Genomic DNA, 18767 nt, shown 5'->3' on the forward strand with positions numbered 1-18767 from the left:
ATCAGATGAACGTAGGCGTTCTATTGAACAACTTTAGACTGAGGAAACGCATTTATTGCTTAGTCCTTTGTACATTTTGGTCATAGGCATTAAACTTAATAGTAAATGAGAAGGACTTATAAATAAAAGAAATAGAGAAGCTCCTGAACAGTTTCTAATTACTCAAAGAAACAGGAATGGAAATGGTACTCTATCAGGTGCTAATGTAAACTTACGTTGGGTTTCTGGCCAATACCAAGCAAACAAATGCTGAATAATTGGGCACATGGTTTCAAAACTTAATCCTGTGCAATGTGGGAACTTACTTGCTCAGATCTATTGAGAGAGAAATCATGTAACTAAATTTGTCAGTCATTTTTTTTTCAGCCAGACCTTTCCCCACAGAATTCCCTCAAAAACATCTCAATTTTTGAGAAACATTTCAATTTAAAAATGGTAAGAAATAAATATTAAATGAATGCACTAATGGCGAACTTAAAAACAAAAAACCAAAAACTAAGATAACAATAGGAAATTTAAAAAAATATATAAGACCATTCAGTGTCATAATTCGTTAAATGCAAAATTTATTTTTATTACATCTGATTAACTTTAAATTTTAATAATAAAATAAAATGAAATTTAAAGTATCTTTTTAAGGGCTACCCCAGCGACCAGTGGTACTTTTAGCAGTTTTAATGGCAGCAATTTCTTCTTCAAAAATTTTGGCGATCTCCGAATTCTATTTTTATCAATTTCACGATTTTCTAAAGTACTCTTTATGAAATTATATAAAGAAATCAAAAATTCTTCTTCTTCTGCATCGCTCTGTTCATCAGCAACTTTCTTCGCGGTGGCGGTGACTTCATGTTTTGGTGAGTAAGTTTTCATTGCTGTTTTTTTCTCTGAAAATAATTTAAAATCAAATTAATTTTGAAAAACAAAAATGTACGAGATCTTTCGAAGTTAATTACTCACTGAACATTCTGCATAAACTAAATGATTCGATGGTAAATGTAAAGAATAGTTACCCGGAGGTGTGGCCTAATTCGAAGTGATTCTGATTCGCTGTTACTATATAACCCGCCATATTCAAATATAAATATAAAACTATTTCTTTATTTTATATTTACACTTAAATCTAGCGGGTTATATGGTAACAGCGAATCAGAATCACTTCGAATTATTTATTTAAGATTGATAATTTTATTTAAACCCCCCTTTATGTGGGGGCTTTGCCCCCACACCACCTGATTTATTTCTTAATGGAGGGCTTCGCCCCCCACACCACCCTCCTAACCTACCTAATCACCCTCAATTTTTTAATTTGAGTCACAAGATTCATTACAATAATTACAAAGAACAACACAAAATAAACTTACCTTATTCTGTGGAGTCCTTTTCCTGAGGAGGGTATACTTGGCGGACTCCCTCCAGAAAATCCAAACCAACATCCATACAAAATTTTAAAACATTCATTACTCCATCCTCACTCACACTACATTCATGCTTTAATTTTTAAAAAAAACTGCAAATTTAAAACGCTCATGCTCATAAAGTTACAAAAAAAAAAAAGCACCTCAAGTCACAAACAGGGCACTCGCGGGAACTGATAATACATTAAAAAGGAAGCAGTTGCTATGCAGTAAGTGTACTGCGCATGCGCGCGAAACATAAGAAGTAAGAAATTCAAACAAATTATATACAGTACATTGGCGGGAAGTAGTTTAAAAACTCAACGGTAAGTGTGCTGTACTGCGCATGCCCTAAAAATAATCAGGTCACACCTCCGGGTAACCATTCTTTACATTAGCCGGATTCGGTAAGATTCGATAACCCAAAATAATTATTGCGCTGTCACTAGTAAATTAATAGACATTGTCAATCACTCTGCACATACATCTACCTGATTCTGATTGTATGAAGTCAATACACTGTATTTAAAAACTATGTTATTGACTAAACACTCATCATATAAAGAATTGAAATAGCAAGGTTAACTTCGGGCAGAATGTATCAACTTGGTTATCCAATTGTCAAAGGAGTTAGATCTCATCAAACAATAAATACAGACTCCGTCTGTTCTTTATGTAACTTGAATAAACCAGAAAATATGGAACATATCTTGTCCTATTTATGATCCAATCAGGAACCATTATTTAGCTCAAGTAATGAACAATAAAAATGAAATGAATGTTTACAAAAAATTGTTAATAATTGATTCTCTTCACCGTCGAGAAAGGTTATATTATTTCACCATTTAAGCCCTAAAAAAAGATCATTTATTTTCAATGAATAGTACCTCTACATCAGACTATGTTTTTGTTCTCTTGAAGTCGATCTAGTTTCATAAATAAATAATAATTAAAATATATAAAAACATTTAAAAAATAACAAAATAATTAAAATAAATAATTAAAAGCAAAAAGTAATGAAATAAGAATTAATTTAAATTGAATAATGTTTAATAAAAGAAAAGTTTTTCGTTTATTTAAATTATTTGTGCGTGTTTCTTGAAGTTAGAAAACCAAATTTCGTTATTTCTTATTATTACTATTTTGGTATCTGTTTTAATAATATTATTATGTTCTATTTATTATTATTTTATCTTTCTGAAATTGGAATCAGTACTGGTATTTTGGTTATAATGTAAGCTGAAAATTTACTTGAGTTTATGTATTTTCTTTAACTTTTTAGTAAAGTTATCATTAATTTCAAAAATTATTTAAATATTATTAGCACAGAACACCTGTAATTTGTTAAAATTACACGAAATACAGAATTTTTCTATTCTATTAGTCTTTATTCAGCGATAAATTAGACCGGGCTAGTCTTAATGCTAGGGATTCTCTACTCTTCTAGTTCATGGCAACGGCAAAAATATTTGTTAATCATATGATAAATGATCTCTCATTTAGTCTGAAGACTAAATTGTCTAATGAAAAAAACCTAGGGCGTTCAAAACAAAGGATAAGACAAACTAAGTTATTGAGAATAATATGTTCACTTCTATTTATGTTCTAACAGACTATTTGTGGAACTTATTAATTATTATTATTTTATTAGGCGCCACGGTAGCCGAGCGGTTAGAGGCGAGACCTGCGAAGCTAATATGTATTGTGGTACTGGGTTCGATTCCCGGTCTTAGGCCTTGGATTTTATTTAATGTTTAAAAATGAGAAATAGTAAAGTATGTTAGCTAGACGCCTCCGTCCACGACACCTAATTGGTAGTTGGACGTTAAGCCCCGCCTGAAAAAATAGGCGATTACTTTACTTATTATTTTATTTTCAACAGACCCCTTTGCAAATATTGTTTGACAAGCACGCATATTTAGAAAGCAAGGAAAGTAACATAATATCATAACAACTTAAGCTGCTATGACGCTTTTAAATATGAATAGAAATTTTATTAAAAAAAAAAAAAAATTACCTAAAATTAAGGTTTTATACAAACCATTATTTCTCCAGTTGTAATCAGGTTCAAGTTCGTTAAGAGCTTCAGCTATTTCGCTCTCATCCACAGGGACAATTTTGTAGAAAATCTCCCTGCTCATACATGTCACAACCTGCAAAGAAATCCCTAAAAGGAACACTAAGAAAGGACTGGCCATCTTCTCTGATTGGCTTGTCTGATAAATCTTGAGATTACTTCAGTTTATATTTGAAATGGTCCAAGGTTATTTATGAATAATACTAATAATTATTCTAAAATAATAATAGTTACTAATTAAAAAAAAATATGTACGTAATAAGTTTCTGTTATACATTAAATAATATTTCACTTTTATGTCCTGAAATTAGCAATAAAAAATAATGTGATAATAGATTGGTTTATTTATTACCAAGCTTTCTTAAAAGGTAATAAAATTGGTTTAAAGAATCTGCGATTTAGAAAAAAATTTCTTAGATACGTAACTAAATATCAAAATTTACCCTTCTCTCTCAGATAGGGAACATGTTTTATATTCACCGCAAAAAGTCAGCATGAACAGTTTGCAAAATTTTTAAAAGATGTTTTTCAGTGAAAGCCTGGGTTTTATTTGATCACCGGCTGTATCGAGCCTTCATATGTACTGAGAAAAACCTGCGGATGGATCTTGGGGAGAGCTGCATCTTTTCGGACAGCTAGGCTGCGCTGAAGGCCATTGTTTCCTTCAGAATGACCTTTTCCCTGGTTTGGGAATGCAGGAAGGCCCTAGAACTACTGGCTCGGCACAACAAAGTTAGGCTGGAATTGGTCATGGGCCGGATCATGTGGGGATTAAGGGGAATGAGACAGCTGGCCACGAATGGAGCCACCACTCCTTTCATTAGTCCCGGAGCCTGTCCTGGAGATCACCAAGGGTTCGGCACGTGCGGCTCTTAAAGATTGGATTTGGAGGGAGTACGAGAAGAACTGGGTGATGTGTCCTGGGGTTAAACACAGCAAGACTATAATGCCTTGGCTGCGTAAGCCAAAAGCTCCAAAGAGTGTGTTTGGGTAGGAATCAGATTAATCTGATCACAGGCCTATTCACAGGGCATGGTAGGTTCAGGAAACATCTACACAAGGTGGGGCTTATTAGCTCGGAACCGCTGTGCAGATTGTGTCTGGAAGAGGAGGAAACGGCCTCTCACTGACTTGCGCTGCAATCGAGCGGCTGCGCTTACTATATCTTTGGAACTTTGAGGCCAAAGGAGATTGTAGCGCAGAAGGAACTGGCAGGAAAAGTCCTCAACCTTTTTAAAAGGTGAGGTTTCAACTATTACTCTCAAATGGGGAATGCACAATAAGTCTCTAGTGGCTGCGGTGCCGTGGGTCATAGGTCCCGTCCCGTTTTCTAATCTAATCAAATCGGGCCCTATATTCAGCTATTTTTACCATATTTATTTGGTTCAACTACGTTAATTGTTAAAAATAGGGTCAAGTCCAATGTGAGACGTAAGCCAAGTTAAAGTCGAAGCTTTTATCCCAAATTGCCCTAATCAAGCTCTATTATCTCAACAGGAACGTCCAACTACAAATTAGGTACCTTGGAAGGAGGCGATAGCTCATACTGTTAACATTTTTACTAACAAATAATTATTACGTACAAGCGGTACCCTTCAAATTAAGAGGGCAGTTGTTAAATCTGAATTTTAATGTTGCCAGAGATGAAACTGTACATTTGTGTACACATGTTGTAACCAGTCTGTGATTGAAGATACCTTTCATTAAGTAAGTGTCTGTCCTGTACTATCTGAATTCAGAGTAACATGGTTAGGAAAGAAAGCGTTATCTGAATCAGAGTGTATTGAATATTTAAATGGAAGCGACTGGGATAAGCTATATAATTATCATATTAAAGCATGGAAGTACAGAAGTTTCCTCATACAGGAATATAACACTTAGTATATATTAGAACATAATTGAAATTGTACGATATTTTAAGTTCTGGCTGCTATTTTAAGTTGTAAATTTTTGAATAGTATTTGGCCAAGCAGATGGACTGCTGTCCATGCTTTGGGTAAATATGTTTTGCTGTTTATAAGATTATGTACATATTAATTCAAAATAAAACACTTAATTATTATTATTATTATATTATTACAAGCGGGACCCAAACTGGAGACCACCAATTTAAAAATCAACGCTTCAGAACCCCTATACAAGATCCGGATAAAAGATTTTGGGATGTTTAAAATCAGCGATTTTATTTTAACTTTTTTTCTTTGTAGTTATATTTTGGTTGTTTTCTAGATAACTTCTCAGGCGGTGGTTACTCGTCTGCAGCTTCCAATCTATTTTTAGTTTTTAAAATAAATAAAAAATATCTCTCTTTTTCAGCGATAATTCGAAAATACCTTTAAAGTTAAAAACTTTGCTAAAATTATATATAAACAAAAAAAAAACAGAAACCTAGCGACGACAACAAAAGGAATAGCATCTGAAATTTTAACATAAAAAGAATATTAATATCATACAAACGTTTGTTATGAATACATATAGCGCACATTAGGCCACACGTGAAGTCACCTCAGCTGAAAAATTTTACACTCTCTTGGAACTGAATGGTAAATCTGGGAATAATATTTAGTATTTAAATTAAGTTTTATCCACGGATTAGAATTCAAGTTGAGGAAAAACCTTTTTACATTTATCTCATCTTCTTTCTTATTTCCACAATTTTGGAGAAAAGTTTATAACAAAAATATTATATGAAATAAATGACTAACAAGAAGAGAAAGTTTGTATTATTTTTTTTTTGTATTTTAATTGCAAATAATGGCCAATAATTAACTAGCGTAATGAATAATTACATGTGTTAGATTGTCTGAGCCACGTGAAATGGCCCAACCTCAGCTCAATTCACTTGGTCGACGTTACTGCCCTGTAAATACTATTTATCTCAACCAAGCTTCTGTTTTTAATTGGTTTTTTCTTAAATAACAACAAAGAGAACGAAATAGACTCCTTCTGGCGATCCCTGCGCCTTCCTTTGGATTTTCTCTTTCCAGAAGCATCGAAAGCTTCGAGCACTAATGGACCTCAGGTGCAGACGAGTCTCTTCAATAATAGTAATAAAACCATATCTGAGACATTACTGATAAGATTTACACATAAGGATTTGGATATTTAAGAGATAAAGTAAAGGCTGGCCTCACTAGTAGTACGAGTAAACATTTGATCGAACTGGTCTTCTTTTGTGAGTAACCAAGATGATGGAATTATTCACAATATCTTTTTTTTTTTTTTTTAGATAATATTCTGTATTTAGTGTATATATACACATTACAGGGGTTCTGTGTTACATGGAATATTTTACAAAAGTTTAACTGATAAAATAATAATATAAATTGGAATAGTAAACATAATAATAGCTGTGGTGGCAACTTAAAAATAAAAATGAATATTAATAAAAATAAAAGAAAAATAATACTTTCCACAAGAACAGATAAAACATAAAATAAAACAAATTGAAAGCAAACATTGCAAATAAAAACATTCTCAATACATTAATTTTACTTAAATTTTGCTCAATACTTAAACTTAAAAATAAAAATGTAAACAAAAATAATGACCGTAATTTTTCAATGAATTTATAAATTTCTTTACATATTTAATAAAATTAATTGCCCCTACTATTTATGTTTTACTTTCATTCATTTAAACAGAATGACCTTAATTTTAGAGCTGCTATAATGAAAAAATACATTTTGTCTAAATGGTTCCTATTTTGTATGTTTAAGAGCCAATGAATATCGTCTTTATCGGCGATAAATTCAGAAAAATAACGCTTCCTGAATGGGCTATAATTAGGGCATTCTAGTAAAAAGTGTTCCAGAGATTCAAACTTATTTAAATTGCAGACATTGCAAACAGATTGAGTGTCAATAGAGTGATAGCCCCCAGCTCTATACCATATTCTTATTACTTTGTCGCTAGACACCCTTAGCTGGCTCACCACTCTAATTTTATCTATCGCACTATTGTAAGTTACATATTGTTCTATCGCACCTAACCCACTTATATGTCTATAAACAGTGCTGTAACTTGAATTAATAGCCCTCTGAACATCTACTGAAATTTCGTGGTTTTTCCACTTCTCTATAAGATCAGGTAGCATCTTTTTAACTGAATCTACTTCCGTTTTATAAATAACATCTTGTTCCCCGATAATTGTTAGCCACTTCCGCAACTGACCGAACCAATTCCTCTCTGCTCCTTTATCACTTACTCTATCTAATTCTTTTAGTCTTTCAAAATATAGTTTTGGTAATCGGTTTCCCTCCATTGCCAGAACTCTAATCCAAAAAGACAACATTTTCTTAAAGATAGTTACGCTTAAGCGCACCCTTCCAGTTTCTAGTCTGACTATATAGTCGGGAGTACATTTAGGCCAACAAAGGAGCTGTTTAAAGAACCTTACCTGCCCTCTTTCTACAGTATGTAAATATTGTGATGCCCAAAATTCCGCGCCATACAGCAGTGTAGAGGAGACTATAGCGTCAAATAATTTTAGTCTGGCTTCCCAACTTCTGCATTTACTCTTACATAATATATTTATAATTTTCCCAATCTGAGGGGTAGCCTTTTCTAAAAAATACTGCGCTGCATATTTAAATTTGGAATTAGTAGTGAAAGGGACTCCTAAATAAATGTACTGTTTGTCAATTTTCAGAGGTTCGCCTTGCCAATAGACATTTTTGATGTTTTTTGTACGGTTAGCTGCACTGAACGGCAACATCTTAGTTTTCAAAGGGTTTAATGTTATCGAGTTATTTCTACAATAATCTTCTGATAATTTTAATGTTGTAACACTATCAGACCAGGACTGACTAAATAACACCAGATCGTCGGCAAACAACAACATAATTAACTCTTTTTTGTTATTTATATTTAAACCTCTGGAATTACGCTCTTCATAAAATTCAATAATATCACTAATGAACAAGATGAACAGTAACGGGCTCAGACAATCTCCCTGTAGAACCCCCTGCGTGATTTCTATCTCTTCTTTACGAGATTTCTTTTTTAAAAACATCCCTACGTTGTCATACATTGTTTTCAAAATTCTGATTATTTTTCCGCTCAACCCAGGGCAATACAATTTCTTCCATAGCTTCTCCTGGTCTATGGAATCAAACGCTCTCTTAAGATCGACAAATATGCCGATGAAATAACTTTTTCTAAGACGCGTATTGATTCCCAACATTGCGTGGAGCGTAAAAATATGATCGAGGCAACCCCGGCTACTTCTAAAGCCGGCTTGTTCCTCAGGGAGTTTGTTGTTCTATTCACAATATCTTCCATTTTCTTTATTATTATTGTATTTTTTTCCCAACTTTTCAAGAATTTGTGTTTATATTCGGTTATATTTCTGAATTAATTATTAATTATTGCTATTTAAATATTTATAAAAGAAGAAATGAAGTGACATAAATAAATAAAAATGGACCAGCGAGAGAAGAAGTAGTTTTATTAGAGAAAGAAAACTGCAGGTTACTTTTTTGTAGACAGAGAAAGTTTTCAGGTGGTGATTTAGTGGAGTCTGTTTTCTCCAGATAGAGTGTGCAGAGCAGAGCTGAGTGTGCCGCCACCAAGTTGTGTGGGGGCCGCTAACTCCGGTAACACACTATCACCTTTTATTTTATTTCTCTCTCTCTGATCAATGGTGGTCCATTCTCTTTCTGAAAATTTCTGATAAATAATAGTGATTTGTTAAAAGCCATATCTGTCCATGACTTTAATCTTATAAATTTTAGTTTAAGTAAGACGTCATATCTCTCTTTTTAAGTAAAGGTTAAATGGGTTTACAATTCAGTCTCAGCGACATTGTATAGAAATTATAATTTTTAACTGCATTATAAAGTAATCTGAAAAAATACAATGGCTGGCTTTAGACGGATATAAACGTTTTGAACTGAAACTTGATCATTCCAAAAAAAAATGTGGTAAAACCCAAGCAGAAGTATTTTCTCCTCTACCGATTCTAATCTTCTCGCACAGACTTGGAGGGCTAAATCTTTCCTCTAAAATCCATTACAAGAGCTAAAAACTTGAGTTGTATCAGCCTTATACAGCACACTCTGCTAGCAGAACAATGGTAGTCTAGAACTTCTCAGATAAATGTTCAAAAAAAAGCTGTAAGGTGAACGATACTAGTAGAGCTTACTTGCAGCGCTTAGCTAAGAAACGCATCTATTGCTAAAGAGGAGGTTATGAAAGGTTGTCAATTTCAAGAAGATTGGAGCCCAACGAGGCAGAAGTAATTTGGAGAAGCCCGTGAAAAGAACTCACTAGAGTTAGAGCTAGCACAGCTCGCTAGATCCATAGTTTTCTCTCCAGCGTTCTTGTCCGCGTTGGAACATGCATAACAATATTCTTTTGCTAACAAAATTAAATTTAATAACGTTCGCTCTACGCTTTAGATTTATTATTACTACAATTAATGTCAGCCGTTCATTTCTACACTCTGATGAAAATGAAAGGAAACTTCAGCAAGTTTTGGTAAATTTCTGTGAAGCAAAGAAATTCCACTTTACTTATTAGAAAGAAATGCACCCAACAAGTCTTCTGTTGAAAGCCGAATGAAGAAAGCATTGGAGAGGGAGAGATGAGGTTGACAACTGAAGAGCGCTAACGTAAGACAAGCAAGACTTCATCACTGGGGATGGCCGAGAACTCATTCTCCTTTATCCAGGCAGACTTTCATCTTGAGACCTAAAGATTGGAATTATTTTACTTTGTTTTATTTCCACATTATCCAAAGTTTTCTTCAATGATGGTTCTCTTTCATTGAAGGTTATTTTCTTGGATTTGAATAGAAAGCTTCAGTTCGAATGGCCACTGTTTCAGTAATAACAGAAGATAGACAGTTACCTGTTCATTATAACTTCACTTCATTATAAGTTCCGTAATGTAAACTTTAATTTAACTAAAAGAAACTCTCTTGTTTTCCTTATTGTACGGTTAACGTTATTAAAGTTTTTTTTTAATAAAACTAAATTTTCTTGCATACTATTCTCAACTCTAGTTTAAAAAAATCATTTGAGAGTCTAATTTAAAAGTTTTATTCAATAACATATATGACCCGGTGAGAATGAAAGTGGCGTAAGTCCATTTTGAGCAGTTTTGAGATGAAACGATTTTTGTGTTTTGCTCTGTAAAAAATGCAGATAATAAAAATAGCTTTATTGTTTTTGTTTTTATTATTATTACATAGAACCAAATTTTTTGGTACATATTAGAATGTAATGGGATTTTAAATTATTTTAGAAAATGCAAAAATGTGACCTTACTACATTGTCATTCTCAGCATATCTGGCGTAAGGTTAAACAAAGCGGCATTTAAAACCAATTTTAAGGGTTTTATTACATAAACTAATGCTTCAAAATGCAGAAGACTCATCACAGAGACTCATTTTACCAGCAGATCTTATTCAAACATGACCGACTACACTATCCACAGAACTGAACACCGTGATGATACTGCCCATGGGGGGGCACTGCAATTCTAATAAAAAACTGTCTTCAACACAATCTGATCCCAACTAATCCTACCAATTCTCTTCAATCAACAGTCATCTCTCTCCCAATAAACTGAACAGACGATTCAAACTTCTCTCTACGCTTCTCGACAAGCGATCTAAACTCTCACTACAGAATAAATGACTTATCTACACTATGATACTGAAACCTGACTGGACTTACGGAATGGAACTTTGGGGCTCAGCCAAAGCTTCCAATATCTAAAAAAAAATCCAATCCTTCCAGTCAAAAACACTCCGTGGAATCGCTAATACTCCTTATTATGTCTCTAACTCTACCTTGCACCGAGATTTCCTTGTGTTTCAGAAGCTATAAAATTCCGTTATATTAATTTCCACACATCAATCATCTCAACTGTATCCCAACTTGCAGCATTGCCTGGAAATACTCCAAGACGGCTGAAGCGCAGGTGGCCACGCGATTTTCTGTAAAAATAAATAGTTCCGATATAAATGTAAATAGTTCCGATCCTCTGGTAAAATACCTTAAACAGCCTTTAATCAATTTTACCTATTGATAACCTGTCTTACAATATTCCACTCAAATTCACTTGACCTTCAATCACTTCTTGATTCCATGATCTTGTGGCCTCGACGGCTTCTACCTTCTAACTGACTTCATGAACTGCCGTAAGCGAATGATCCAACGAAACTTACTTCATTGATTGTTATTTTTAGAGAGAAGCACTAGTCTTAAGATAAGATTCTAGTAGGGCGGCCCAAGGCCTACGCCACTGCGACCCCTTTGGGAGCACTAGGTTTAAACTATTCTTCCCGTTGAATGCCTTAATCCATAACCCTAGACCAATCCAGACATTTTGTGGGTTAGATGCACAAACAAAAACCAATAATTTTCCCCCAATAATAATGCAATTTCCGTTTATTACAATTAAAAAAATATTCGCAATTAGTAGTTGTAAACTCCAATAACAATCTAGAGATGAATTGAATATTTCAGTTTTGCCAATGCTCTTTAGATAATATTTATTTAAATCTATTTTATAGATTATCTGTTAGATCGATTCGCTCATACTCAGTTGATTGGGCACTGTTTGCTTTAACTTAGTTTGAGGGCTATTAGTACACTGTAAATACTAGTCCAAACCTAACTAAACAATGTTAAAGCTATGGGAGGCGAACTGTACATTGTATAAAACAATACAGTGTTATTAATGTCTGTAATTAACGTAATATTAAATTTGAATAGTCTGAAATATTTGTTAGCGGAAACAGTTTCGATCCTGAAAAGAAATGATTTGAACACCCATTCGTTTTTTTTGTTTTATTTCAGAGCTTGATAAAAAAATCTTGTGATTGCCAAATGATTATTATTAATTGTGCTAGATTTGTGAGATTCCATAGCTAGGAATATGATTCTAACATTTTCAATTATTGTTTTTTGAGACGTAAGATTCATCTGCCAGGAGAACTCGTCATTAACAAAAGATGAGCACTACTTTTTACATGGTTAACTTTTAAAATCTCCTATTGCAAAATTACAAAACTAGCGCAATGAGTGTGTTAATATTGATCCCCTTATAATAATAATTGGAGGTAACACCAACAAAAAACAAAATTAATTATAATTAAAACTGTCCGGTAGGACAGTTATATAAGAGTTGATCGTCAAAAAGTGCACGAAAAAGCGTAACGTTGTAAAAACCCAACTTTGACAATTTTTTTCTCTTTTTCTATAAAAGATAAAATTCCCAAATTTTCTTTAAATCTTACTCCAAACCATCCTTTATAACTGTAATTTTTTTTGCAACAATTAATAAAAAGGGAAGGGATCAGATTTTCGGTTAGCGTATTGGATTCCCATGCGGAGGTCCCAGGTTCGAATCCAGCTGCTGGCCCTTCGATTTTCTCTTCCTAGGATCTTTTTTACAGCTCACTGTCCGGTAATAGAAAATGTTGTCTGTAACGAGAGAACACTGTCCGGAGCACAGCAGTGTACTGAGAAAAGCTCCGGGCGCCATTAACCTAAGATGTTGCCTTAAATCATTAAAAAAATAAATAAATAATAATAATAAAATTTGTAAATCATATTAATAAATTAACTAATCATTCCCTACTTCTTTAATTAATTAGGAAAAAGATTGTAAAAACCAAATAATAAATTTAAGGGGAGTAATATTAAAGCAAACCTACAGGACCCATCACAATATATTTAAACACTTAGCCGAATAAGGCCAGCGAAGAGTAATTTCTTATTAGGCCAGTGCCCCAGATGTCTTGTTTGCGAGTTGTGGAGCTATCCAACAGATGGCCCTTATTAGTTACAAATTAGTTAACTCTTCTTGACCCTTCTTGCTAAGGACTAAGCGTCCCTGTTCCTTGCTGACACCCTTATGTACGACGCTCTACAAAACCCCATTTTACATTCAACAAATTACTGACTTTTACACCATTATCTAAAAACCTTTGCCCTCAATTTTATTCAATCAATTTTCTCCCCTTTTTAATGGATATAATCATAACTTATTTCTCTCTATATTTTAGAAAATTCTTTTTTCCATAATTATATTTTATAAAGACAATGATTTACCAGAAGAAGTATATTTTCTTTACTTTCAAAAGTTAAATATTTATTATTACAAGAAAAACAAACAAGATATTCCTGAAAAATTTGAAATATATAATAGATAAAAAAATAATAATAATCATTTTAAGTAAATAAGGAAAATTTGTTATTTCCTATACTTAAATTAAGAATCCTTTGAAAGTTTATACTTCATATTTGAGTTTTCATTATGAATGAACAAGGGCAAGTCTCAAGGATACAAAAATAATTACAGATTTTTATTTCTTTTTCGAAACTAATATGACTAATATCATAGAATTCTGAGAAATAATAAAAGAAATATAAACGTTTGAAATTTGAATGAATTTGAATACCTCCAAAATTAGCCCTTTAATATCTCGTTAACTAATATCTCTAGAACATTGCAATTTGTGCCAGCTATACACCGATGTTTTCTCTACAATTAGTTAAAGAAGACATAGAATTCTGATAAATAGTAAAGAGATATAAACGAATGAAAGTTCACCGTATTCGAAACGAGATAGCAAACCTCTAAAATTTAATCATAAATATCTCATGAACTTTTATCACTAAAACATTGCCATTCATACCACTTATTAAGCTAACTTTTATCTACATTTCCGTAATGAAACTATTTATATCTGTCTAATACAGTGGCTCTTAAACTTTTCAAAGACGCGGTACACAATTATATGTATATATTTTTCTCGCGGAACACTAACATTAAATAATTTGAAATTCGGTATTTAGCAAGAACTTAAAATTAAATTCAAATTAAAAAAAAAAAAGAACAATTTTTTGTTTTCGTATCTTTCCTAAGTTACTAAATTTCAGTACATTTAAAATAGAAATTTCGCGGAACACTTGGACCATATTCGTGGAACACCGTTTAAGAACCACTGCTTTATATCTTCTACCTTATTAGATCTGTGCACAAAAGAACTACAGTTTATAATTGAGAAAAACAAAGTGTATAAGAGAACAAAATTCCACACCAATAGGTGGTTCACAGTTGGAAATAGAGAACGGCCATAAATTTACAGAATTTCATGACCCAAAAAATTTGCAACCTTTTATATCTTCTACCTTTTTAGATCTGTGCACAAAATAACTACAGTTTATAATTGAGAAAAACAAAGTGTATAAGAGAACAAAATTCCACAACAATACGTGGTTCACAGTTGGAGATATAGAACGGCCATAATTTTACAGAATTTCATGACCCAAAAAATTTTCAACCCTTTATATCTTCTACCTTTTTAGATCTGTGCACAAAATAACTATAGTTTATAATTGAGAAAAACAAAGTGTATAAGAGAAAAAAATTCCATACTAATACGTGGTTCACAGTGGGAGATTTAGAACGGCCATCATTTTACAGAATTTCATGACCCAAAAAATTTTCAACCCGTTATATCTTTTACATTTATAGATCTGTGCACAAAATAACTATAGTTTATAATTGAGAAAAACAAAGTGTACAAGAGAAAAAAAATCCATACCAATACGTGGTTCCCAGTGGGAGATATAGAACGGCCATAATTTTACAGAATTTCATGACCCAAAAAATTTTCAACCCGTTATATCTTCTACATTTATAGATCTATGCACAAAATAACTATAGTTTATAATTGAGAAAAACAAAGTGAACAAGAGAAATAAATTCCATACCAATACGTGGTTCACAGAGGGAAATACAAAACGGCCATAATTTTACAGAATTTCATGACCCAAAAAATTTTCAACCCGTTATATCTTCTACATTTATAGATCTATGCACAAAATAACTATAGTTTATAATTGAGAAAAACAAAGTGCACAAGAGAAAAAAAATCCATACCAATACGTGGTTCCCAGTGGGAGATATAGAACGGCCATAATTTTACAGAATTTCATGACCCAAAAAATTTTCAACCCGTTATATCTTTTACATTTATAGATCTGTGCACAAAATAACTATAGTTTATAATTGAGAAAAACAAAGTGAACAAGAGAAAAAAAATCCATACCAATACGTGGTTCACAGAGGGAAATACAAAACGGCCATAATTTTACAGAATTTCATGACCCAAAAAATTTTCAACTCTTTATATCTTCTACATTTATAGATCTGTGCACAAAATAACTATAGTTTATAATTGAGAAAAACAAAGTGTATAAAAGAACAAATTCCACACCAATACGTGGTTCACAGTGGGAGATATAGAACGGCCATAATTTTACAGAATTTCATGACCCAAAAAATTTTCAACCCGTTATATCTTTTACATTTATAGATCTGTGCACAAAATAACTATAGTTTATAATTGAGAAAAACAAAGTGTACAAGAGAAAAAAAATCCATACCAATACGTGGTTCCCAGTGGGAGATATAGAACGGCCATAATTTTACAGAATTTCATGACCCAAAAAATTTTCAACCCGTTATATCTTCTACATTTATAGATCTATGCACAAAATAACTATAGTTTATAATTGAGAAAAACAAAGTGAACAAGAGAAATAAATTCCATACCAATACGTGGTTCACAGAGGGAAATACAAAACGGCCATAATTTTACAGAATTTCATGACCCAAAAAATTTTCAACCCTTTATATCTTCTACATTTATAAATCTGTGCACAAAATAACTATAGTTTATAATTGAGAAAAACAAAGTGTATAAGAGAACGAAATTCCACACCATTACGTGGTTCCAGTTGGAGATATACATCGGACATAATTTTACAGAATTTCATGACCCAAAAAATTTTCAACCCTTTATATCTTCTACCTTTTTAGATCTGTGCACAAAATAACTATAGTTTATAATTGAGAAAAACAAAGTGTATAAGAGAACAAAATTCCATACTAATACGTGGTTCACAGTGGGAGATATAAAACGGCCATAATTTTACAGAATTTCATGACCCAAAAAATTTTCAACCCTTTATATCTTCTACATTTATAGATCTGTGCACAAAATAACTATAGTTTATAATTGAGAAAAACAAAGTGCACAAGAGAAAAAAATTCCATACCAATACGAGGTTCACAGTGGGAGATATAAAACGGCTATAATTTTACAGAATTTCACGACCCAAAAAATTTTCAACCCTTTATATCTTCTACATTTATAGATCTGTGCACAAAATAACTATAGTTTATAATTGAGAAAAACAAAGTGTATAAGAGAACAAAATTCCACACTAATACTTGGTTCACAGTTGGAGATATAGAACGGCCATAATTTTACAGAATTTCAAGACCCAAAATATTTTCAACCCTTTATATCTTCTACCTTTTTAGATCTGTGCATAAAATAACTATAGTTTATTATCGAGAAAAACAAAGTGTATTAGAGAGCAAAATGCTATATCAATACGTGGTTCACAGTATACGTGGGAGATATAGAACGGCCACAATTTTACAGAATTTCATGACCCAAAAAATTTTCAACCCGTTATATCTTCTACATTTATAGATCTGTGCACAAAATAACTATAGTTTATAATTGAGAAAAACAAAGTGTACAAGAGAAAAAAATTCCATACCAATACGTGGTTCCCCGTGGGAGATATAGAACGGCCATAATTTTACAGAATTTCATGACCCAAAAAATTTTCAACTCTTTATATCTTCTACATTTATAGATCTGTGCACAAAATAACTATAGTTTATAATTGAGAAAAACAAAGTGTATAAAAGAACAAATTCCACACCAATACGTGGTTCACAGTTGGAGATATAGAACGGCCATAATTTTACAGAATTTCATGACCCAAAATATTTTCAACCCTTTATATCTTTTACCTTTTTAAATCTTGCACAAAATAACTATAGTTTATAATCGAGAAAAACAAAGTGTATTAGAGAGCAAAATTCTATATCAATACTTGGTTCACAGTGGAAGAAATAAAACGGCCACAATTTTACAGAATTTCATGACCCAAAAAATTTTCAACCCGTTATATCTTTTACATTTATAGATCTGTGCACAAAATAACTATAGTTTATAATTGAGAAAAACAAAGTGTACAAGAGAAAAAAAATCCATACCAATACGTGGTTCCCAGTGGGAGATATAGAACGGCCATAATTTTACAGAATTTCATGACCCAAAAAATTTTCAACCCTTTATATCTTCTACCTTTTTAGATCTGTGCACAAAATAACTATAGTTTATAATTGAGAAAAACAAAGTGTATAAGAGAAAAAAATTCCATACTAATACGTGGTTCACAGTGGGAGATTTAGAACGGCCACAATTTTACAGAATTTCATGACCCAAAAAATTTTCAACCCGTTATATCTTTTACATTTATAGATCTGTGCACAAAATAACTATAGTTTATAATTGAGAAAAACAAAGTGTACAAGAGAAAAAAAATCCATACCAATACGTGGTTCCCAGTGGGAGATATAGAACGGCCATAATTTTACAGAATTTCATGACCCAAAAAATTTTCAACCCTTTATATCTTCTACATTTATAGATCTGTGCACAAAATAACTATAGTTTATAATTGAGAAAAACAAAGTGCACAAGAGAAAAAAATTCCATACCAATACGAGGTTCACAGTGGGAGATATAAAACGGCCATAATTTTACAGAATTTCATGACCCAAAAAATTTTCAACCCTTTATATCTTCTACATTTATAGATCTGTGCACAAAATAACTATAGTTTATAATTGAGAAAAACAAAGTGAACAAGAGAAATAAATTCCATACCAATACTTGGTTCACAGTGGGAAATACAAAACGGCCATAATTTTACAGAATTTCATGACCCAAAAAATTTTCAACCCTTTATATCTTCTACATTTATAGATCTGTGCACAAAATAACTATAGTTTATAATTGAGAAAAACAAAGTGTATAAGAGAACAAAATTCCACACTAATACTTGGTTCACAGTTGGAGATATAGAACGGCCATAATTTTACAGAATTTCAAGACCCAAAATATTTTCAACCCTTTATATCTTCTACCTTTTTAGATCTGTGCATAAAATAACTATAGTTTATTATCGAGAAAAACAAAGTGTATAAAAGAACAAATTCCACACCAATACGTGGTTCACAGTGGGAGATATAGAACGGCCATAATTTTACAGAATTTCATGACCCAAAAAATTTTCAACCCGTTATATCTTTTACATTTATAGATCTGTGCACAAAATAACTATAGTTTATAATTGAGAAAAACAAAGTGTACAAGAGAAAAAAAATCCATACCAATACGTGG

General features: G+C 32.3%; 1 protein-coding gene across 1 annotated transcript; it reads right to left on the minus strand.

The window, feature by feature from the left end:
- Positions 1-543: 543 nt before the first annotated feature.
- Positions 544-3620, minus strand: LOC141457140 (uncharacterized). Its single transcript, XM_074133699.1, has 2 exons — positions 3436-3620; positions 544-884 (listed from the first exon to the last, which is right to left on the minus strand). The coding sequence occupies exons 1-2, from the start codon at positions 3590-3592 to the stop codon at positions 622-624; spliced, it is 420 nt and encodes a 139-aa protein (XP_073989800.1). The 5' UTR covers positions 3593-3620; the 3' UTR covers positions 544-621.
- Positions 3621-18767: the final 15147 nt, after the last annotated feature.

The sequence above is a fragment of the Rhodnius prolixus genome, unplaced genomic scaffold (genome assembly GCF_049639745.1).
Source record: "Rhodnius prolixus isolate KJV_2025 unplaced genomic scaffold, Rpr scaffold_10, whole genome shotgun sequence".
NCBI classification, from domain to species: Eukaryota; Metazoa; Arthropoda; class Insecta; order Hemiptera; family Reduviidae; genus Rhodnius; species Rhodnius prolixus.

Coding starts and splice junctions, on each gene's coding strand:
- LOC141457140 (XM_074133699.1), bottom strand. CDS start 3,592: ATGGCCAGTCCTTTCTTAGTGTTCCTTTTAGGGATTTCTTTGCAGGTT. Junction 885..3,435: donor TTACAACTGGAGAAATAATG/GTTTGTATAAAA, acceptor AATTATTTTCAG/AGAAAAAAACAGCAATGAAA.